Consider the following 24,051-nt stretch of genomic DNA (forward strand, 5'->3'; position numbering starts at 1 on the left):
TTGGAACTTGTAAAAGATTGATTGGTCTGTGACACAAGGACCAATTCCTTGCATGCCCACCTTTCCCCAGGTCCAAGCTGTTTCTCTTTAAAAGAGCCAGACTGAAATCACCTGGGAGATTTGCCAGCTATAGGATAATTGGTAATTTCTTGTTCCCATTTATTTTATTCTCTGAAAATATATGTTTGAATTAATATCATTTAAGAAGACTTAGAAATATGTTATTTTAAATTCCAGGTGCTTTGATTTTATTTATCAGTTGCACTAATATGCCTACCAATGTGCTTAAATACTGTTGCATATGCAACTTGGATAGTTAAATTTTACCGTAATTTGTTAGGGGTGTGCTAAATCTCTGAAGAGAAATTGATCAGATCCAAATGCTAGCAGGCTAAAAGTCTGAATACCTATTTGGAGTGATGCCAAGAAATTACTATCATTTGTATGACTTCTCTTTTTGTTTTTGTTTTTAAAAACATTTTTTAAAATGAGTGATAGCCCTAAGGATGCAAAACTAAGAGGTTGGTAAAAGCCTCTGCTTGATCCCCAGACTCCTTATATTTATGAAGTAAGGTTCCCCACCACAGCCCAACCATGTAAGGAAGTTCTCAATCTATGGGAAAATGATAACCTTTAGTAGCAGTGGAGGGGAAGGGCCTTCTGCGTTAGAGAATAAGTTTGCCGTAAGCCAGTCCTGAAGTAACTTTGATCCATTGAGTCAAGACGCCCCCCCCCCATCCATGTCTCCCCAGCTAAATCAGAGTATTTGCTCATCTGTTTTCACACACCCAAATCAAAACCCCTTTTAGGTGAATGGGGCAAAGACTTTCATGAAGGAGACCAGACATTTTGTAAAGCAACAAACATGCAAGAGCCATTCCATATATAGTGAATATCGCTTATTACTCAAGTTTTGTTTTTCTAACACATTGCCCACTTTGAAGGGAGGAGGCAAACCTATTGGCTTCATGTTTATATTTCTGAAATGTACAGCAAGTTATTATTCTCTGTATAGCGAAAAAAAGTTCCTAATGAGTGCACTGGCGGAGGAAAAGGAGTGCGGGGGAAGTGCACCGACCCCGGCAGCGCGATCCCGGCAGGGTGCCATCGTGGGTGATCCCCCACCCGCGCTGGGCGCCATGCCCCCAGGACCCGCCCTAGCCCCGCCCCCACCTGCTCTCCGCCCCCCGGTGCTGGAGCATGAAGCTCCGCCACTGAATGAGTGTTGTGCGTGTTAAAAGTGAACACTAAGTAATAGTGCAATCTATTTCCTTTGCATCTGGTCTTTACATTTTGTAGTTTCATGTCACAATGCATTCAATTCTTTGTATATTCTGTATTTTACAATATTAAGAGTGAGGTCTTGGAACATATTTTATTTTGTTGAATGAGCTAGGACATTCCAAACCCATAAGGAAAACTGATGGGTTTTTGGCCTGTATTTCCTCCCTCCTCAGAAACTTCTAGAACTGAACAACCTTCATTCCCTCATGTCTGTGGTATCAGCTCTGCAAAGCGCACCTATTTTCAGACTGACGAAAACCTGGGCAGTAAGTTGTTGTGGACTTTATTTTGTATACTCCCCTCTCTCAATCTCTGAGGTACTGTATGCATAAAATTGACTACATGTTAAATTCAAAAAATTATGGTACTGTTCTGTAACCATTTGAATGGCCTAAAAACAACTCATTAAAGCTTAGCTTCCGGTTTTATTTCTGTACTAGTATGTTTGCTATACATTATTTCATGGAGCTTGGAAGGGAGAAGAGGTGAAGTTTCTGACTGGAAGTTGGTCAGCCCCCAGAGAGTGATATAAGCTGATGGATTATCAAAAGATTCAGGAAAATTTCCAGAAAGCATGTCTGGTGCTCTTTTCAAGACCCTAGCCTTGCAAGATGGACAGGGCCATCAACACAATCACTTATAAATACCCTGGAGTCCCATGTGGCAGCCAGGTGGTTCCTTGATTTTCTCAGGAGCTCCGGGCAATGATGTGGACCATCCCAACGACCAGAGCAAATGTGGCTCAAGTATTGATGTGGATTTGTCTCAATACAGGCAGTATTGAGACAATATTAGCTTCCATTGTTTATTCAGTAAACTACCCAGCAGAGCTGTTTTGAATTGTTGTAGCCTCAGGATTTGGGCAGGACCTTTGCACTGGTGATGACAACTACACCCCCTCTAGATCCCTGCTCATTATGGTTGATAACATTGAATATGATGGGATTGATTGGATGGGTCCAGGTTAATAAAGTTCACTGTGTGTGGGAGTTGGTGCTGCTCTCTCTCTAGATTAGGCCCTCCATGGACCCTGAGATTTTAGAAAACTCTTACCCAGGGTGTTCAAGAAAGCAGTTGCCAATTTGCTAGTCAGCTGCAGATGTGTTTGGGATAAACAAATTATAGGTTATCAAGATACCTGTAGTTGTGCCTTGACCCATTTAAGTCTGGTTTAATACCCAGGTTTAGCACCAGAACTGCCTTGGTCACCCCGATTTAGAATCTTTATTGTGGGGTGGAATCAACCCTGTTGCTTCTCCTTGATTTCTCGACAGCTTTTGACACATTCACTCTAGTATCCTTCTGGAACAACAGGATTGGGAGTTGGGGGCACTGTATTAGAGAGGTTCTGCTACCTACAGGGTCACTACCAGAAAGTAATACTAGGGGACTGCTGACATAGGGTCCTATGACAGGAGCCTATTCTGTCTCCTGTGCTATTCAACATCTATGTGAAACATTTGGGAGCTACCATTTGGGCATTTGGAACATGGTGCTGCTCTGTTTTCCCTTTCCATCTGAATGAGAGGCTGGAAACAGTGATGGGCTGAATGGGGTCAATAAACTGAGATGAATCCTAATGGGATGAAAGTGCTGTGGATGAGTGGTTTTCATGTGCAGGATTTAGGTGGGTTGCCTGCTCCAGGAGCATTGTCAAAGTCTGGGGATGTTCCTGGCTTTCTGTCACCAGAGTCTCAGTGGCCTTTGTAATCAGGATTGTGTATGCCTTGCTTATGCTGTTTCACCAACTACAGCTGTTGCTGGACTGGGATAGACTGGATCATCAGAAGCCTATAGTGACTTGTTTGTCAGAACTACTGCAACATATTCTGTGTTGGGCTGCCTTAAAGATGGTCTGGAAATGCAGAATGTGACTGCCATGATGATGAGCCTAATGAGACTAGGTGTCACCAATTTTGAAATAATAATAATATAATAATTTATTATTTGTACCCCACCCATCTGGCTGGGATTTCCCAGCCACTCTTGGCGGATTCAAACAAAAATTTAAAATACATTAAAATGTCACATATTAAAAATTCCCCTTCAGATGTGTAGCATGCTGCCAGTGTGAGATTCTGGACCCAATTCAGAGTGTTTGTACTAGTAAGCCCTAAACTAGCTCATCATCCCTAAACACTACTTAAGAGTTTGCCTCTCACAATATCAACTATCCCAGATCTTACCATTGTCAGGAGACGCTATGATGGTGGTGCCACTGGTAGGTGTTGCCCAGCTAGAGCTGGCCTGAAACAGAGCCTGTTCAATAGTGATTCCTTATTTATGGAATGCCACCCCTGCTTAGTTGTGTTTCCTTCCCTCATTATTAACATTTAGATGTTATTTTAAATCTTCCTTTTCACCCAGGCAGTTGTTGGCTGAAATAGATTGTTCCTGCCAACCTTGAGATTGTTTATAGATTGTATAGATTGATTTTTTTAAAAACAAAACAAAACAAATTGTATTGTTTTTGTTGTTTACCGTCCCAGGCAGCTTTGGGAGGAAGGCTGGAATAAATACAGTTGACGACCATTTTGCATGAGGGTTTCATTCCTGGCCCCTGTGCACATCAGCGGAGTGTGTATAAGCACCCCCCGTTCTGCTCTGCCCCCGTCCACCCTTTTAGTGACCTGTTTAGTAACATTTTGGGGTCACTTCCAGGTTTGGCACCTTGCATGCATGCATAGGTGTGAATCGTTCAGATGCACATTAATTGGTTATTGCCTGCAATTAGTAAATAAGAGAAGCCAGTAGTTGTTCTTAATGTATATTGGAATGAGAACATGTGACTTTCTTCCTCTTCAAGATCTCACTTTTGCATTGTTCTCCGAGATTTATTAGAGGGGTTTATCAAAGTGGTTTTGATGCTGTAGTTATCATTTGTGCTATAGGAATAAGTATTTTGTCTATTTAAGGCAATTACTGTATGCCATTTAATGAGAGTACAACATTGACATTTTAAGAGACCAAATCAGTGCTAGTCTCTTTTTCATTGATCTTCTTCCTGTAGGTTTTGCATTGTTTGAAGGAATGTCTACTCAGTTTCACCCATATTTTCCACTAAACATTATTCATGGGCTCTTAGTCTTGCAGGGAGGGAAATTAGGTAGGATTGTATTTAGTTACAAAAATCTTTCTACATCTTTCCTATACTGGGCTAATTTCAAGGGGTAAAATATGTCTGTTATGTATATTTTTTAAGTATTGTGAGCTATTCATGATCAGTGTCAGAATGGATGAGTTGATGGGAAATGCTTTTGCAAGTACAGTGGTGCCTCGCAAGACGAATGCCTCGCACAACGAAAAACTCTCAAGATGAAAGCGTTTTGCAATGTTTTTGATGACTCGCAAGACGAAGTTTTCTATGGCCGCGCTTCGCAAGACAAAGTTTGTCGGCGGTTTTTTTTTTTGCCATGGCAGACTGTGCTTCACAAGACAAAATTATCGCAAGATGAAGCGACTCGTGGAATGAATTACTTTCGTCTTGCGAGGCACCACTGTCCTTTGTATGTAAAAGGCCCACTGACCTTTTCCCTGACATTAAGATTCAGAAACAAAAGTTGCTTTGGCAAAAATTCAAAGTAACTAAAACAGTTCTAAAATGGTTCAAACAGTGAGAAGCATGAAATAGAAAACACCATTCCCATTTCTTGCAATTGTTTTAACATTTTACTGGTTGCAATTTAGGTACATTTTCTCAGCAGCAAATCCTTTATGAGTTGAGGTGATGTGGTGGGAGCGAGAGTGAGAGTAGGTGGGAGAGAGATTTTATATGTAATGGCTGGGCTCCAAAAACAGCAGATGCACCACTTCAACAATAGGGGGGGTAAGTTAAAGAATCCATTGAACATACAATATTAATCCCATAGTGCCTTGGATCCTGACTGATATCTTCCTATATCTCCTTTTTTAAAAGTGTACCTATGGGTTGTTTGTTTGTTTGAAACTTGTTTTAGTAAATTATGACACTGGCTATTGTCATAATTGGCTATTGTCATCTAGGCTGGACTAGATGAATCCCAAACCGGAATTAAGATTGCCGGAAGAAATATCAACAACCTCAGATATGCAGATGACACAACCTTGATGGCAGAAAGCGAGGAGGAATTAAAGAACCTTTTAATGAGGGTGAAAGAGGAGAGCGCAAAATATGGTCTGAAGCTCAACATCAAAAAAACCAAGATCATGGCCACTGGTCCCATCACCTCCTGGCAAATAGAAGGGGAAGAAATGGAGGCAGTGAGAGATTTCACCTTCTTGGGGTCCTTGATCACTGCAGATGGTGACAGCAGTCACGAAATTAAAAGACGCCTGCTTCTTGGGAGAAAAGCAATGACAAACCTAGACAGCATCTTAAAAAGCAGAGACATCACCTTGCCGACAAAGGTCCGTATAGTTAAAGCTATGGTTTTCCCAGTAGTGATGTATGGAAGTGAGAGCTGGACCATAAAGAAGGCTGATCGCCGAAGAATTGATGCTTTTGAATTGTGGTGCTGGAGGAGACTCTTGAGAGTCCCATGGACTGCAAGAAGATCAAACCTATCCATTCTTAAGGAAATCAGCCCTGAGTGCTCCCTGGAAGGACAGATCGTGAAGCTGAGGCTCCAATACTTTGGCCACCTCATGAGAAGAGAAGAATCCTTGGAAAAGACCCTGATGTTGGGAAAGATTGAGGGCACTAGGAGAAGGGGACGTCAGAGGACAAGATGGTTGGACAATGTTCTCGAAGCTACGAACATGAGTTTGACCAAACTGCGGGAGGCAGTGGAAGACAGGAGTGCCTGGCGTGCTATGGTCCATGGGGTCACAAAGAGTCGGACACGACTAAACGACTAAACAACAACAACATTGTCAAGATAATGATGAGACATAAGGGAGGATCCAGTCATGTCTGTTTGTCAGTCCCAAGATGTTGGAATTTTATAAGCAACTTTAATTATAAGCAAAAGGCTACAAAAAGGTAGTAAAGAAGATAGCCGCAACCTATTACTTGATGATATGTTGCCAGTGTGGATCTTGGGTTCTGAACAGACCTCCCAGTATTGGAAGATAATCTAGTAGCTTTTACATATTATCTTCCTTATGATTGTTTACATTTTGTACCGATTGTCTAAAATAAAACTAGGAACAATAGCCCCCTTAGAATCTAGAAATCCAACTTTTGTGCACATAGAGATGCCTCCCCCCCACACTTATGTTTTAGGAAATGAGTCTATTTCCATTGGAAAACTCGTGCTTTTATTATCCACCACAAAAATAATATTTGCCTTTATATGTCTAATGTTTGATTTAGCCCAATTTCATAGTTTAATGATCAGTGTTGTTTTGTGGAGTCTGTATGTGCATATGGATATCCACAAAGCGGGAAATGGCACTTGGGTTGCTATGTATGTATCTGTAGTTTTTTTTGGATTCTAAGCTATTTGCGCTGGATAACCTACTAAGAATTTTCGTGTTTATATAGTAGTCAGTCTTCTGTCAAATATATTTGGATACATTTCTTCTTTGTATTCAAGGCAGAGTTGGAGGTGGCTGTAACAGTTCCAAATGATTACCAAAATGAATAGAGCCAATGACCTTTTGGATGAAACACTGTTAGTTTTGGACAGAAATGCAAAATTCAGAAGCCTGTGGTGGTGGTGGGGAGAATCTGCTTGAATGAGTGTTTTAAAACGTGTAGCCTGAAAAGAACAACTGTACTTTCAAACAAATCAAACTTATTTCAAAAAGGATTGCCATTGTGGGACAAAATTGTGAACTGATGCCCTCTGCTTTTTATGTGATGAATAATATATTACAACCTGAATCATTCTAGATCTGAAACAAAATATAGCACAAATGGGACCCTTGGAAAAGTGTTGTTTCACAATTTTTGCTTTTTAAAACCAGCTTTTAAGGATCACTTTAAAATATTTACTGTACAATGCTGTTTTAAATCAACTGCAATTTAAGTCCAGTGGAATTTACTTGCAGGCAAATGTGTATAGGATTTGAGGTTAAAATTATTGTTGATGGATTGTTTGCATTTTTTTCTATTCCTCCAGTTTAGTCGCATCCATAATTTGAGAGTAATTTGGGAAATCTAATTTTTCTTCTTACCCCAAGAAATGCTGTTTAAATAAATGCATTATCCACTCTAGGATGGTCATACTCTTGACTGATAAGCTCCCTCTATTTGTAGAAGAATTGAATGCATCATTTCAGAGAGTCAATAAATGCTTGTATTGGATGGGTGTACACTGCTCTGCTCCAAAATTATGTGATAATAAGTCTCTATTCTGCTGATTCTAGAGGACTCTCATGTGGGCACTGGTCATGTGCAAATATCCTCTAATGATGTGATAAGCTTTAGGCAGTCCAGCATACAGTGGGACCTTGGTTTATAAACTTAATCCATTCCGGAAGTCCTTAAACCGAAACCGTTCTTAAACCGAGACATGCTTTCCCTAACGAGGCCTCCCGTCACCAGTGCCCTTCCACCATTCCGTTTCCGTTCTTAGACCACGGTAAAGTTTGCAAACCGGGACACTGCTTCCGGTTTTGCAGCGTTCGTAACCTAAACCAAGGTGCCACTGTACTGGCTTGCTCTGTCAGAAAGAGATGTGAGAGCTGAGAAAGGGGAAAAAATGTTACATGTAAATTATCACTTTTTAAAGGTATGCAGCCCAACCTGGAGACTTTTATTGATGGAGCTTCTGTGCACAAGAGCATTTTATATATGTGGCCACTTCCATGTGTACACTGAACACTGAAATCACTAGAGCTGCTGCATGACGTGAGCAAATCCTGTAAGGGTGTAGAATGGAGTGTTAACTGTTGCAACAGACCAATTTATAAATTGTGACTTTACAATACATCCTTATTGTAGGTATCTCAATGTTGCAGGTAGGTACATTCATTCAGAGTTTGTGGTTCAGTGCAGTGGTTTGATATTAAGAAAAGTGTATGGTGCTTTACAAACCTTTCTTTAATTATAGTTTCACAATCTTTAACTGACCAAAAGATGAGTAGATCTTCCTGTTCTTTAAACTCACAAAAAGTCTAAATACATCCTTGTTTCACTTTGCTATTAGCCAGAAAAGAGGTGTGTTAGGAGAGAATTGGGAGCAATTCTGATTTCACTAATGTTTTATACACATTTTATGTCTCTAAGTATTTTCTCAGAACAGGAAAAAATATACTAGATATATACTAGCGGAAGGTTTCAGTTCATAGCAGTCAACACATTGATATTATGGCATTAGGTTTTACAGTTCTGAGAATTATTCTCAAAAAAGAATATAAAGTAAGCAGGGAAAGCTTTTCTTGAAGCTAATTCAGTAGCAGTTTGTACATATTAGTATTTGTAAGATTCTTCATGGAGGGATTTCCTCAAAAAGGTATAAATGGTAAAATAAAAAATGAAATAAAAATGGCAATTTTTAGACATTGGGGCAGTGTGGGAGTCCATGTAAGATTTCCCCACACACAGAATAGTGAGAGAAGCAGAAATGGCAGCTCCATCCTGAACTTTCCTGATTTTTGGAGAGGCGCTCTCTTGTCATTTTTATTGTGTTGCTGGTGTGTTGGAAACAGTGGTGGTCAGAAAACAGTGGTGGTCAGCCTTCACATGAGGCCAATGTTAATGCAGAGTTTAAAAAGAAAACAGGTCTTTTTGCAGCTAGTTGCTAATGAGAGAGTAGAGCTTTGTGTAGTTTATGCTGCTGAGTCAACAAAGTTTTGGCACCACACTTAATTGGGTGAGTGGCATCTGGCAGTTTTAAGAAGTTGGGAATCAACCTCTGGTATAGATGGGCCCTTTGTACAGGCACTTTCAGATGGCTGTTCTCTTCCTTTTGGACAGATTCATTCATACTGAGGTTTAGCAGCTCTCTAGTCTTTGTCATCTCAAGTAACCCCTTGTGGCGATATATGTGATTCCTATAAATCACGAAGGCAAATACCTACCCTAGTCATGCAGATCTGCCATTGCACAATTCTCTTCAGTCTACAGTGGCAATATTTACAGCTGATGTTACAGTGAAATCAAGTGCTTGCTCAATATTTCAGCAAGCAAAGTAAATACATTCCTTAAATGAATAATTTCATTACAAACCTATGTTGTGTAACTTTTTTTAAAGGAAGGAAGGAACCAGAAGGGAAGGCAATATACATGCAATTATATTGAGGGCTTTCCTGTTTTCTAAGAAAAAGATTTTTTTAAAAATAATTATTTATTGGAAACATTTTGTGGATTTGAATTTTAAATATCAGAAAGCAAGCAGACTGCATTAAGTGCTACACCGGTCACTGGTCCATTTGCCTGTTTCCCAACTATCTGTTAATTTCTTTTTTCTCCAGATGGTGAATGTGGGATTTCTATCCCTCCCTTCCTCTAAGGCAGGACAGTCCAACACACGGCCTGAGGGCTGTGTGTGACCCTCAAGGCCTTTTTGGGCTGCCCTAGGCAATGCTTAACAACTCCTGCCCCCCATGCAGCCCTCCACTGCCTTCTCAAAGTCAGGTAAGGAGGCGCTGGGCTTTGGGAAGGAGGTATAAGGGCTGTGGCAGGGCGCTAGAGCCCTCCACCCCAAAGCCTGGTTAGCTTTGGGAAGTGTCACGGCACTGTCAGACAAGTAATGTCCAGAGTGAAGAATTAACTTTTTATTGTCAAAAGTACACTTACAAGTTAAGAAAAGGCAAGTCTAGCAGTTCTGTGTCTCTCAACTACTCCTAGGTGTGCATCCAATAAGGCGCTGCAACAGAGAGGCTCTGTCCCTCAGCTTATGTATCTTCCTCACAAATTCTGCTTGCTTGTAAACTGTTTCTGCTCCTCTTGCTTCAATTTTCTTCTGGTCCTGGGAGACAGTGGAGCAGGAGAGAAGGGGGCCGAAGGTGGTGGTGTGGAAGCCCTTGATCCTACCTCTCCCTCCTCCTGCACCTGTTCTTCACTTTGCAATCCTGCAGCTTCTGCTGCCTTTGACTTTCATCTCCCAGCTGTTACAGACTCCCCCAGATCACCAATCACTTCTTCCAAGTCAGTCTCCAACTCCCCCTTGTCTCCATGCACCCTTATCAGTACCCAGCCACCAGTCCCTGACAGGAAGGAGGTGGGAGGGCTCTAGGACTCTGCCAGAACCTAGCTCCTCTTTCTAAAAGCCTGGTGCCTCATTTAGCTGGCTTTGGGAAGGCAGTATGAGGGCTGCGGCAGGGCCATAGTGAGGGGGTGGTGAGGAACGTCCCCGCCAGGGATGCAGACAAGGGTGTGTGTGCAAAAGCAGTGCTTGGCCACAACCTGCGGGAGGAGGGTCCCGCCATTGAGTTCGTCTCCTTTGCGGGGGCCATTGGCTTTAAGGATGGGGCCACCAGAGCCCAAGGCAGCTGCCATCGGACAGCACATGCCCAGCCCGCCCCATTCACAGACCCAAAGCTGGCCAGGCGCCCCCCTTTCCCACAATGAGGCATCGTTGGACCCCACCCTTGCCAGACTCTGGGGCTTTGGGCAGGGGCAGGCCAGCACCCTTGGGCGAGAAGAGAGGGTATGCGGCGGCAGCAGCAGCTTGCCAAAGCCTCCAGGTGACAAGGAAGGTCCCGGCAGGAAGGTCATTCGTCCCCTCGGGGCTTCTCTGGAGCACCCAAAGACCAGAGAGTTAGGGAATGGGAGGTAAAGGTACGCACGGCTGGCAACCTTTTAACCGATGAACATGATGATGCCAGTAGATCCAGCTTCCCCTGTCAATAATAGGAAGAGAGTAGCAGGTGGGAGATCATGTGATGGGGGAGCCACCTCCTTCCTTTCTGCGGGTGATCGCGCTCCCATGTTGTGCATCTCATCTGACAGAAACCAATGGTAGGGGAGTACCTAGGAGGTTGGCGAGATGGGCCCCTGCCAAGAGCCCAGGTGTAGGGGGCTGCAAAAATCGCGAAGAGCAAGCCCCAAGGGTGCAAGAGATGGGGGTGCCATATACCTTGCCAAGGGTGCAAGAGAGCCTAGGTATTATTATTATTATTATTATTATTATTATTATTATTATTATTATTATTATTATTACCCTGCCCATCTGTCTAGGTTTCCCCAGCCACTCTGGGCAGCTCACAACAGAATATTAAAAGCACAATAAAACACCAAACATTAAAAACTTCCCTAAACAGGGCTGCCTTCAGATGTCTTCTAAAAGTCAGATAGTTGTTTATTTCCTTGACATCTGATGGGATAGGCCCTCTCCCTAGTTCCCTGTAACCTCACTTCTTGCAGTGAGGGAACCGCCAGGTATGCCAGGGGCATGGGGGCATGGCCAGGGGCATGGGGTGGGGTGGGGGTCAAGGGGGCCATGGCCTCGGGTGGACAATTTTTGTGGGGGCATGAACCAAGGACCACATTGGTCGGACAGACTTCCCCCTGGGTAGGTGGACAGGCAGCTCAGCATGGCCCCACTTTGCTCTGGTGGGGGTGGAGTCACTCTGGTAGCAGCGGTGCTGGCTCGGCTGACATCTGCCCACCCAATATTAAAATAGCACTGAGAATATTTCTCACTATGCCAGGAAGTGTAGAATCTTGTGAACGTAGTTTCAATAAATTAAAACTCATATAAAAACTACTTAAGATCAAGTATGTGTGAAACCAGACTAACCTAGCAATCTTGTCCATTAAGTATGAATAGCATCAAAAATAGACTTTGATGAAGTTAGTACTGAGTTTTCTTCGATTAAAGCGAGAAAATTAAAGTTCTAATCACAGGAGATTGCTATTTAAAGCCAGAGTTGACACTTGACAGCAAGACTAGGGCCTCAAAAGGTGTGTGAGCCATATTGCCAGGAATGTCACCCATGCCATTACCCTGGGCTTATGCCCCATATTTGAGGGATGAGGCCAGAACTTCAGAATGAGAGAGGGAATTGTCCTCTGAGCCAGTGGGGGAAAACCTTAACAAACTGGAAGCATTTCTGCAAGAAGAACCCATGGTAGAAGAAGAAGAAGAAGAGTTTGGATTTGATATCCCGCTTTATCACTACCCGAAGGAGTCTCAAAGCGGCTAACATTCTCCTTTCCCTTCCTCCCCCACAACAAACACCCTGTGAGGTGGGTGGGGCTGAGAGACTTCAGAGAAGTGTGACTAGCCCAAGGTCACCCAGCAGCTGCATGTGGAGGAGCGGAGACACGAACCCGGTTCCCCAGATTACAAGTCTACCGCTCTTAACCACTACACCACACTGGTACGATTACCTCTCCATTCAAGGAAGTTGTATTATCCTCTTCTGACATGGAACTGCAGTCTTCACTCTCCCTTGGGGCCCACTACAGGTAAAACAATTCCCCTCCCTGCTAGGGTATCATTCACAGCTATCTGAATATCACCATGGAGTGGTCCTTCCATGAGTACCCCTCCAACCATTGGATCAGTCCCAGTCCACTCTGTAGCAAATACTAGGTGACTTTGCTTCCTCTTCTCCGGTAGCTGACTTATAAAGAAGAAACAGCTATGTGTGCTTGAGAATAAGGAGACACTGGAAATGTAGCTACTCTTACGAGAAGAGAAATTCTAAAGTGTAGTTCATGAAGTGACAGATGGTGTTTGGTCAAGTCAAACACCACTAATCAAATACCATAGATACCATAGATGTTCACATTTAAATAAGTAAATCAAGGCTGTACACTTCTCAGAAATGCTCCAGATTTCTATGAAAGGGGACTGATACATTTTGTTAAGAGATGGATAGAACAGTAGCTTGTTCATTAGGCATAGGAAACACATGAATAGTCTTTAGTGTGGTGTCTGTATGGAAAGGAAGGGAAACCAGATTAATGGGAGGAGATTTATGTTTGTATATTAAAGAGTTCAGCTTACTGCATTATATCCTCACAATAATCATGAGATAGTTACTGGTCTAAGGTGGTTGAATGAACTTCATAGCTGGGAGTGGATTTGAATGCAGGCTCCCCAGTCCATATCCACTGCACCAAGAGAAATTAACACTGAGAAAAGATGGGTGATTATCATTTTGTTGCTGAATCATGTACTGTAGAGGGGAAGGTATAACTGATGTTTCATGCTTGGATTAGATCTAGTCATGATCTGGTTTTGCTGCTCCAAAAGCACAAATCAAATTGCAGAGTGTACAGTCACAAAGAATTAACTGATATTATCAGAATTACATTTAGATTCATAGCAAGCTGAGCTCTAAGCCCGGTGGTGTTAGTCACTGTCTCAACCTCCATTATTTAAAAGGAAAATCTTACGTTTCTGACTTGCATGGTAAAAGCTAAAGGGGACCCCTGACAGTTAAGTCCAGTCACGAACGACTCTGGGGTTGCAGTGCTCCTCTCGCTTTACAGTTGAGGGAGCCAGCGTTTGTCCACAGACAGGTTTTCCGAGTCATGTGGCCAGCATAGCTGCCAAGTTATCCCTTTTTTAAAGGGGTTTTCCCTTATGCTGAATAGGCTTCCTCGCGAGAAAAGGGGAAACTTGGCAGCTATGGTGGCCAGCATGACTTAGATATGTATAAATGAGCTATGGGCTGCAAAATTGTCTGTTTGCTAAGGATCGAGAGCTAGAGCTCTAGTGCTAATGTAAGAAACACATGTGTCCAGCTATAGCACTGAGAGCTGCTCCTTGGTGAAAGCCATTACTGTATATTGTACTGGCATGCTGCTCAGATTTCTGCATTATGGGGCAGATGTAGCTGTGGGTGGGGTGGGGGTGGAGCAAGGAGGTGAGCAATCTTGTAGCACAGAATCTTGAAAGTTTCCTGCCCTAAAAGTCAGGATATGAAAATAAAACATAACTCCACTAAATCCTAAGGGTAGAAAGGCAAGAGACAGAGATGGACTGCCTCATGGGATGGTTGTTTGCTTATTTCTTTTGCTAACTCTGAAACATAGCTCTTACTGTGCCCTTTTGGCAATAAAGTTTAGCACATGGAAAAGAAACCAGAACAGGAATATATCATAGTTCTCCCACCTACCATCATGCTCACCTTGTGCCTTGGACCCCGGGAGCTTGGTGGAAAATGATGAAGCTGCCTGTAATTATTTGGTATTGCACCACCAGATCCTGTGAAAGTAATTTGCATGGTTTGATTTTCTTGCTGTCACTATAAGTGATGCCCTTACAAGTGACCCCCCTGTTTCATATTGTCAGACATCTTGATATAGTTTCCTACTGGCCATCCACTAAGGAGGAGAAATTTTTGCAGAACCTCGCCAGTCATGGCATGTGCAGCTTCCACATCTCCAACCCTCTAAATATCTGGATAGTGTGGGGCTCCAGGCGGTGCTGCCTTCTATCTAGTTGATACTAGGTAAAGGAGACCCAGGACTCATATGTTGCTCTTCTAAGAAACTCTCTTGACAGGGAGGTCATTCCTGATACTGCTCACATGCCTAAACACGCGAACTATAAAGAAAACTGGGCTTAAGAACCAACATTTCTGAATTATTCAAGCCATGAATTTGACAAAGTGTTGGGAGGGGAAGCCAAACCAGTTTGATAGCAGTTTTTGGAAGGAGTTTACAGCACGGCAAAGGCTTGTCCCAGTTAACAGTTGATCATCGGAAACATTCCATTCTTATGACATGTTATTTTTTTGAGAGGATATATGCGTCCAACTATAATAAGATGGAGCCCTATTCTTTAACATCTGGAGTTCAGTGAATAATGGTATTAATTATAAAGAATAAAGAGTTAATAGCAAATTCTGCACAACAGAGGTTTTAACTTTTTCCATAGAGTTTGTTTATTGTATTTTGGCTTGTAGACGTGAATACTTGTGGAAAATGTGCATAGTGACATAAGCAGTAAATTAGAATATTACACTGCTCGGATTTTAGGTACTAGAAATCTGCCATCAAACCTTGGCAGTCATTTCAAATCCATGCAGAGTTTAGTTCCTCCTCCCTGATCCCCCTGCTGTCTTAGTTCTTTTGCCTCCACTGTTGTATTCCCTCTATCAGTTCAGGTTTTTGATGCAGATGCTTTGTCCATGAACAGTTAGAAAGCTTATGTCCAAAGTCTGTTTTGGGGGCTTAATCCGGCCCCTGGGGCAGTTTATTTCCTGGGGTAAAATCCCCCCCAAAAGCTCAACAATTCCAATTCTTAAAAAAGCTCAACAGCTTCACTTCATCAAATCTGGCCCTCTTTGAAAAAAGTTTGGGCACTCCTGGTAAAGTATGCAAGGGTGATAGTGGTTTATATTCTGAAGGAGGACATAATCCTTAAAGATCCAGGGTAAAGTAAGAAATATGCACCAGGAGTCAGTCTACAATGATAAAAGAGAGAAGAAGCAAAAAACAGCACAGCAGCTAAATTTTAGAGGGACCTCCCAGGGGGATTTCTTTGGCATAAGCTGATTCCCTCTTGCATTTTGGCACAAATTGTAACATTTTATCACGTGTTAAGATTTGTTTTTATCCTTCCATAATTTCCTGTGTCTTCTAGTTTATAGCAACCTGTGGTAAGACATACATACACATATGCTGATTGCTACCACTTGTAAGCGAGTCTGCCAAAACCACAGGCTTCCCTCCTTTTCTCACATCGTGTATTTGAAGATGTACAAAATAGTCCAAAAACATGTCAACCTGTGGTTTTTAGGAGGACTTCCCAGTGTACCTCTATTATCCCCATCATAGTACACATAAATTATCAGCTGAAAAGATTTGCCACTGAAAATTATTTTATTCTACAGAACAGAATACTTCAGTGTGGCCAAAAGAGAAAATATGTTCTCTTGTGTCCTCCTTAGACACTATCTCCTACATAAACCTCAAATAGTGGCAAAAAGATTCAATGAGTTTCAACTGCTACAGCCAGCCAATTAGTAAGAATAGATTACTCCAGGAGAGCTGTTTTTCCCTATTAGGAATCTTCAGACATATGGGAAGTACACTTCCATGTATGTTTAACCAGGCACCTTGTGATTGGCTTATTTCCTTCACCGACTTAGCAAGGCTACCTTCCTCCTCCTAAGACATTTTGGCTCTAGATTTGTATTTCCCCATCACATCACATAAGAACTTCACTGCTGGTAAAGCCATACATATTTTTTGGGGGGGGGGGCAGTGACACACTAATATAGTTTTACCAGCCTGCATGTCTTGGCAGTTCTACAAAGTAGGTACCAAATGAGTTCTGTGGCAAAAACGCTCTTGCATACGCTCACAGGATGTGTATGTTACAACATGCATTGGTTTTAACTGTTATGGCTTCACTCAAAAGAACCTGGGAATTTTAGTGAAGTATTGATAATTATTTGTTATGAAATTCCAACTGCCTTTCCTCTTGCAGTACCACAGTTCTCAGAATTCTATGTAAAGAGGTGATAACTGCTTTAACTTAGTAGTGTAGATTTGTCATCAGTGCGACTGTCTGGAAAATGAGCAAGCTGTGACATTTCTTCTGTGATTTATGTCAAGTGCCCTTCATATGTACCGGTATGTGGTTGCTAGCCACATCTATAGCACTCACTCAAGTTCTTTTGGGATGCAGGTTTTAGAGGGAAGAAACACTTACATACTGTATTATTGCTATTAGATCAAATATTCTGTATTTTGTCTTATTAAGTATATGTATAAAGTGAAGAAGAGTATTTTGCATTTTTGTGGAGAATCTTTGGGCTGTATCCGATGTTAGTCCTACTCAGAGAAGACCCATGAAAATTGATGGCTATGACTAACTTAGGCGCATTAATTTTAATGGGTCTACTCTGAGTAGGACATTGGATACACCCATTTGTGTTCAATGTAAAAAAAAACCTAGGGAAATGACTTGCGGTATCCCAAGTGTCTGTGTGCTATGAAATGACAAAACCTTGCTTGCTTTGAGAATACCATTATTCAGTTTATTTCTAAAGCACTATTATTCCCTTGATTAGATTCCAACCATTTTTAAAATATCAAGTAAGTTCTTGTTCAACTGGCAGCTTAATTCCAGCAACTTCAGCATGTTGCTAATGGAAGTTTGGCAGAAATGTTTAAACACAAGCAGGGATTGATTTATTCCCAACTTGGTTATATCTAAGCTTGTTATTCTACTGTCCATTTATGTGCATGCTTAACTGGGAGCACATGGAATATTTCACATGCTTTTAGTACATGTGTAGCCAACTTCAGAACTGAAAACAAAATAGTTTAAATAGTTTGGGATGCTTCACACATAATGAGAAGCTTAGATTAGCCAGGTTTGTAATGCACTAGGTCACCAGCAGCTGTTTTCAAGGCGTGTACATTTCTTAATTTCTGAAATATATATGTCCATATGTCAAAGTAATGCATGAAATACACCCAGGAAAGCAGAGTAGCTAGGTCTGGTGTGAGAAGTGGTACCGTAGCTTGGTGGTATTGGGTTCAAATCCTGGTTTCTCCAGGGTTTGTTTGTATATATATATATATATATATATATATATATATATATATATATATATAACAGGTAACAAGTGATGAGAAACACCACTGTCAGTGAGAGGAGACAATAACAAGGCTAGATGAACAAGCAGTCTGGCTTGGTATAGGGCAGCTTCCCAATCTCGGTGGGAAGTGCATGAATGTATCAGACATTGGGATAAGTTGCCAGTTGTGAATCAGGATGTGACTGAGATTAGGCAGCATTGAGTTGATGATCCAGACAGAAGAGAAGCGGCAGCAGAGAGCAAGGCAAAGTAGGACTTAGGGCTCATCCAGACTTCCTCTTGGCCCCCGCTTTCCCCCAGGAAAACTCTATCTTTACCACTGAATTGGAACAAATGTCAATTGGGTTTTCATTGGGTCGATGTTTGCACCAATTCAGTGCTTAAAGAGTGTGTTTTCCTGGGGAGTCTTTCAACCTTTCAGGGGGGGGGGCAGCAAACAGAGAACCACTTGGACTCAGGCCTAGAAAGGATGGGACAAGTGGAAAACTGCTTAGACCCAGGGGCATAGTGTGGGGAGGGCCATGGGGGCCTGGCCCCAGGATCAGATTTTTGAAGGGTGTGAGGGAGCACATTAAGGTGCTCCCTTGGCAGTCTACCTCACTTTTCAAGCTGCTAGTGGGCCAAGCCTTCAGGGTTGGGGCAATGGCAGTGCCTCCTTCACTTTGTGGCCGGCAAAGGGACGCCCCTGCATGCCCTGCCCCCCTTTCCCCCACACTGGGCTGACTGAGAGGAGGTGGCCCCCATTGAAGAGAGGTGAGAGGCTCTGGCAGCCTCCTCTAGTTTTGAGCCTTTCTCCCTCCACTCACCGCTGACTCAAACAACTGCAGACGGCGGTAAGACCTTGGACTGATGCAGCCACCCTCCGCACCCAGCCCCTTAGCACATGCACTCCAGGCACTGAGAACCCATACCACGTGCCTGCTTGGACCCATGCTTCCTAGGCCCCGGGCAAGCAGAAGTGTGGATGAGCCCAGAGTATGACCGAAGGGAAGGTGACTTGGAATAGAGCAGAGCAGATGTAATGGTGTAAGAAAAAACAAGTTGCTTTGTTGTCTTGTTCCAAAAACAGTGACAGGGAGTACTTGTAGGATATATGTAGTATGAAACACAGGATTGAATGAAACACAGCCTTTTCCTTTTAAAGTACAGTGGCGCCTCGCTTAACGAATGCCCTGCTTAACGAAATTTCCGCTTAACGAAAGGTTTTTTCTAGCGGAGGTTGCCTCGCTAGACGAATTCGTTTTATGAAAAATTCGTCTAGCGAATCACGGTTTCCCATAGGAATGCATTGAAATTCAATTAATGCATTCCTATGGGCAAAAAAAATTTTTGCCCAATGCATTCCTATGGGATTCTCTAAACGAATTTTTCGTTATAAGAAAAGATCCGTGGAACGAATTGAATTCGTCTAGCGAGGCACCACTGTAATGTGAAAAGAGAAGATACTTCACAGTGTTTACTTTATCCATTTTCAGATACAGGGTTAAGGTGGATACTGTGGACCATTTAAAACTTACTGCTTTCCTGTGTTCTAAGAAATTAAAATTTCATTTTGCAGAATGTTAATAGTTTTACTTGACCTTTCCTTTTTTTAGCTTTTGAATCGCAAAGACAAGGCCACCTTTGAGAAGCTAGACTACTTAACGTCTAAGGAAGATAATTATAAGAGGATGCGGGAATATATCAGATGTTTAAAGATGGTCCCCTGTATTCCTTATCTAGGTAAGTCTAGTTGTTATCTGTCAAATACAGTCTTCAATTAGATGCCTTTTCTGTTTCTGACTAACAAGTAAGCTCAGGCATGTCAGATCCAAACCACATCAAACCAGTGTGGTTCAGTTAACCAGTGTTGTGAAGAAATTTTACAAGTGGTAATGTGGCCATTACTTCTGCTATGCGATGAGGAAAAAGTCACTGTGGTCTGAGCTGTAGGGAATGTGAAAGAGGCGCTACAAAATGGACCCATTATCCTAGCACAGAGGTTCTCTCATGATGTTGCTACATTGGTGCCTTGGAAACTTCTCCAAGGCCACTGGCTGATGGAAAATTCCTGCTTGGCCTAAATAGGGAGAGTTTTATGCTCATCTGTCAAGTTTTCTTAAGAATATATATGTTTGGGGTACGACTGTCTCTGATTGTTCTTGATTCCACAGAATAATAGAGGGGAGGGGATTTAAATGACAAACATATTCTTATGTAAAGAGACTGGAATTGGTAAAATATATTCTTCCTTTGTGATCAGTTTCTTATAAATTTATATCTTAATGCACTTCTCAGAGTTATTATCTTTTAGTAGTACCCTCAGATTAAGGTAGTTCTACAGCAAGGGTTGGTTATCTGTGGGCCTAATCCTGCCCACCAAAGCCTGTCAGAGTGCTCTGTAAACAGGAAGCACATTCTGAACTGCTCCAATATTTCCATCACCAGTTTCTGGAAACAGCACATCAGAGTGCTCCTTCCTGTTTCTTGGGCCCTTCTATTCTCATTGGCACCAGAATAGAAGAGGTGGCTGGCATTGTCAAATTGGGCTGAGCTCCTTTCAGTTATGATATATTGACCCTGAAATACCTTCCTCAGGGAGGCTTGTTTGGTGCCAAGCTTCATATGCTTTTAGTTGTTTTGTAACTAACCAAGTATTTTATTTAAGCCTTCTGCTTTTTAACTTTTCTATTTTATTTGCTGCTGCTTTGCTGTTCTTACTATGTTTTTTTTTACTGATTTATCATTTTCCTTTTGTTTTAAATTGTTTGGAAGCTACTTTGAGAACAGAAAAAGAAAGCAGAAAAAGATACATGCATACTAATGCAGCATCCAAATTATAGAATAACCTGGAACCAAACCTTATGAATGTCTTGATGTTACGGAAGAATATATTTATTCAGGAGTGCATAGGATGCCACTAAGATTACCAATGAATGCTACAATAAAAAAAGAAAAATACTGGCAGGGTGTGAGGGAGATACTGGTGTATTTGATCAAAAGAAGTAACTGTTGTTGCAGATATTTCCTTGCAAAGATGTACCTCACTTAAGTGTTTAAAGAAGCTCAGTGTAAAAACAGAATATAGACTCTCATGTTTGCATATACCTCATCAAATACTACTGTTTGAATGTAGGGAAAAGATCATTTGCTTCTGCTGTTCTGTGCATGCTTTGGCTTCAACCCCATGATATGTGTGTGTGTGTGTGTGTGTGTGTGTGTGTTTCTCTGTGTTTACTTTATGACTTCTCTCTCTGTATTTTTAAAAAACCCAAAGTTATATAGTTATGTCTCCTAATGGTGAGTTAAGGGTGTACCCATACATGATTTTTTGTTAGGAGGGCATTCAAGAGAACTGTTTCCGGGAACAGTTGCAAGTGTGTTCTGTGCAATTTGTCATGTTGCAAGGAATTCTTGGAGTGCAGTGACGAGTGTGGATCAAATATGTGAGAGGGAAGATGCTCCCCCCCCTCCCTCTTCCTTTTATCTCAGAAAATAGTTGACTGTACATGGGCAGGAGATTGCTAGGAAGCATGTGCCCATATTGCTTATTTGTCAGTTTTGCATATTTCTTTTCAGAGTCTCCTTCTCCATTGATGATACCAAGGGACCATTGTGCTTAATTTGTAACCTCAAAGTTTTTAAATTTCATATGAGTCAGTCTTCATGGTAAAGGGGTATGTTAAGCGTCAAAAGGAATTATGAGCAATGTGTATAAAGAATGACGGCTATCCTATACTACCCACTCCTTTAGAAGGACATTGGAAGGATAGTGGGAAACAGGGCTGTGCTCCCAGACAAGAAGCATTTTTCTTTCCACTGTTACTTGGTTCAGAAGACCTGCCAATGCCCTGTTCCTTTAACCATATTCTGCTGTGCTTTTCCTACCCCTATATCTTGGCTATATGTAATGTTACATATATTTCCAGTTTATGTTTGAGTTCTTGCTTAAGTACCCAGTTACCCTTTTGCTTATGATTCCTAGTCTCCATGTTTTTTCCTGGTTTTTCCTTTTTTGCTTTGTTAGTACAGTATTACCTACTAGTTTCTGATTTAAAAATATATATCCGGGATCTAGTGAGCTCATTCTTATCCTTATGGGTATTTGCCATAGTACCAATAAAGCAAATACTGTAGTGCATTTTGTTTTGTTTCTCTGCTTCAATGAACTCAATTAACTGTCATGACCTCAAGAAACATGGGTGTGTGTGGTATGCAGAAAACTAAGCATATTTCACAACCCTTAAAATGCGGTTTTTAATGCTGTGTAACAACCTTGCTTTTTGCATCGTCTCATTCAACATTTGAAAACACACATCTTATAAAGGCCTGCCAAGAGAGTGAAGTGCAACTGGGTAGTTGTTGGAGCTGGGGTGGCATGCGATGGAAAAATAACAGGGCTGGAATTAATGAAGTAGTATTAACATCAAAGGAACTGTGCATATTTCTAGGGTATTCTCTGCCTGTAATTTTTATAGCTGAAAGGAGAGAGGAAGGGAGGGGAAACACTAGATTCATATTCAGGGTTATGAGGTTCATTTTTAGTTGAACGCAGCACAATTTTGTGGTTTGAGGAAACAGCAGCTTTTGAGAACTTTCTTATAAAGATTCCAGAAACTTTTACAAGACCCATAAGTTTTCATTTTTTTGGCCAGCCACCTCAATTATATATTGCCAGTGGATACTATCTTGTTTGCCCTTATCATGGGTCATTTCTAGGTTATTATATACAATTAAGATAGATGAGAGATGAATGTAAGAGTTGGCTCATACTTACCATCATAATACATGGATAACCTTGACTTCATACATATGTACAGCATATGAATTTTAGATACTGGGATTATAAAATGTGGGAAAAGGTAATTCTGCCAGTTAAAATTCCTGTTTGGTTAATATTTTGTTGCTGCCCCCTCATATGCAAGAGTTTTGCATACTGTATTATCCTTCTGTTGTTACTAAGGATGATAGTGGGCTTTTGTAATTGATTTCATTGCAAGCCATATTAAATTCAAATTTAAATACTGGCTTTTTTAACTTTTAGAAAGCATATGTATATGCATATAAAGATATATTGCATACATTACCCATATGTTCAAGTCCACTTTTTATTCTAAAAACAGGAATTTCTTGACTGAGCAAAAAATAAAAAATTGGCAGTGTTTTCCTGCAGATATAGAAAGCTTCCAAGGGGTTCGCCCAGATTCAAATTTAAAAGGCTCTTCTTTCATATTGGCATATGTTACTTGTAGATATACATTGCTCTATCTGCCTGGATGAAGGAGACAGAGCTTCTTTTGTTTCTGTTGTTTGGGATCTTCTGAATTTGTAAAAAGGTGATATGTTATTGTACACTGCTGTATCTTTGGCAAAGCCTCTTAACTCATATCCTTCCTAGGCAACAGTGATGTGAAATAATTGTAGTTATTCATAATTGTGCTTCTGATCACACACTTCAGGATACCTCATATTTCTTTTTGAGGGGTGGAGTGTGGGAGTGTTTGGCAAAGCTTTTGGGTGTCCCTCAGCAGCCTTTTTTTTCTTGGAAAGAATTCTTGGGCTCTCCAAGATTTCCCCACATAACCTGCCCATTCTAATTATTCCACGTTTGTGTATTTCAGTACAGTTCATCATTACTGATTCTTCTTTTGGCAGGGCAGAACTCCTTCAGCATGAACCTCTGCTACTCTTACCTGATCTGCTCCTCATGGTGAATGAAACCCATAACTTCCTGTGTCTGTGTCTGCCACCGGGTACACATGAGCTGTAAGGGCTTTGTTTATGGTACATTTGTAGTCTGCACAGATGCAGACTGAGCCGTTGGACTTGACAGGTGTGACGATTCGTGTTTCCCAGGGGATGTTAGGCACCGGCTCAAGCACTCCTTGCTCCATGAGCCGGTCTAATTCCTCGTCAATGCAGGGTTTAAGGGCAAACGGGACTCAGCGGCCCTTGAACCTGATGGGTCGTATGGCGGGGTCTAGTTGTAGGCCAATGGGGGGGCAGTATATCTTCTCAGTGCCCTGTTGAAAACCTCCAGAAACCCTTTGTGGATGGCGTCCACGCCCACGTGGGAGCTGGTGCGGTTCACCCCGGTGAAGCCCCACTGGGCTAGCCCCAGTGGCCGAAACCACACCAACCCCAGTAAGCTAATGTAGGGTCCCTTGACCATGATCAAGTCTAATCACCGCTTCCATCCTTGATATTGTACATTGAAGGTTCCCACCCCCATTGTGGGGACCTTGCGTTTTTGGAAGTCCCAGAGGGTGAATGGGGCTGGCCAAGCTTGGGGCTGCCGCTGGGACACAATTTCCTTAATGTCTGTGCTGAGATTATGGGCTGAGTTGAGCCTGTATCAAGCTCCATGGGGCACAGGGCTCCCTCTATCAGTACCTTGATGTAAAT

The 24,051-nt window shown here is 41.9% G+C and overlaps 1 protein-coding gene across 14 annotated transcripts in view; it reads left to right on the forward strand.

Annotated features, from left to right (window-relative positions):
- Positions 1-24,051, forward strand: part of RALGPS1 (Ral GEF with PH domain and SH3 binding motif 1) — a 206,914-nt gene that overhangs the window by 58,438 nt on the left and 124,425 nt on the right. For all 14 annotated transcript variants that reach the window (XM_060270379.2, XM_088664937.1, XM_060270383.2 and 11 more), the window contains 2 exons: positions 1,458-1,550; positions 19,263-19,389. In XM_060270379.2, the coding sequence (XP_060126362.1) occupies positions 1,458-1,550; positions 19,263-19,389 (220 nt within the window). The remainder of the gene's footprint in view (positions 1-1,457; positions 1,551-19,262; positions 19,390-24,051) is intronic.

Source organism: Zootoca vivipara, chromosome Z2 (genome assembly GCF_965207765.1).
Source record: "Zootoca vivipara chromosome Z2, rZooViv2.hap1.1, whole genome shotgun sequence".
In the NCBI taxonomy this organism is placed as follows: domain Eukaryota; kingdom Metazoa; phylum Chordata; class Lepidosauria; order Squamata; family Lacertidae; genus Zootoca; species Zootoca vivipara.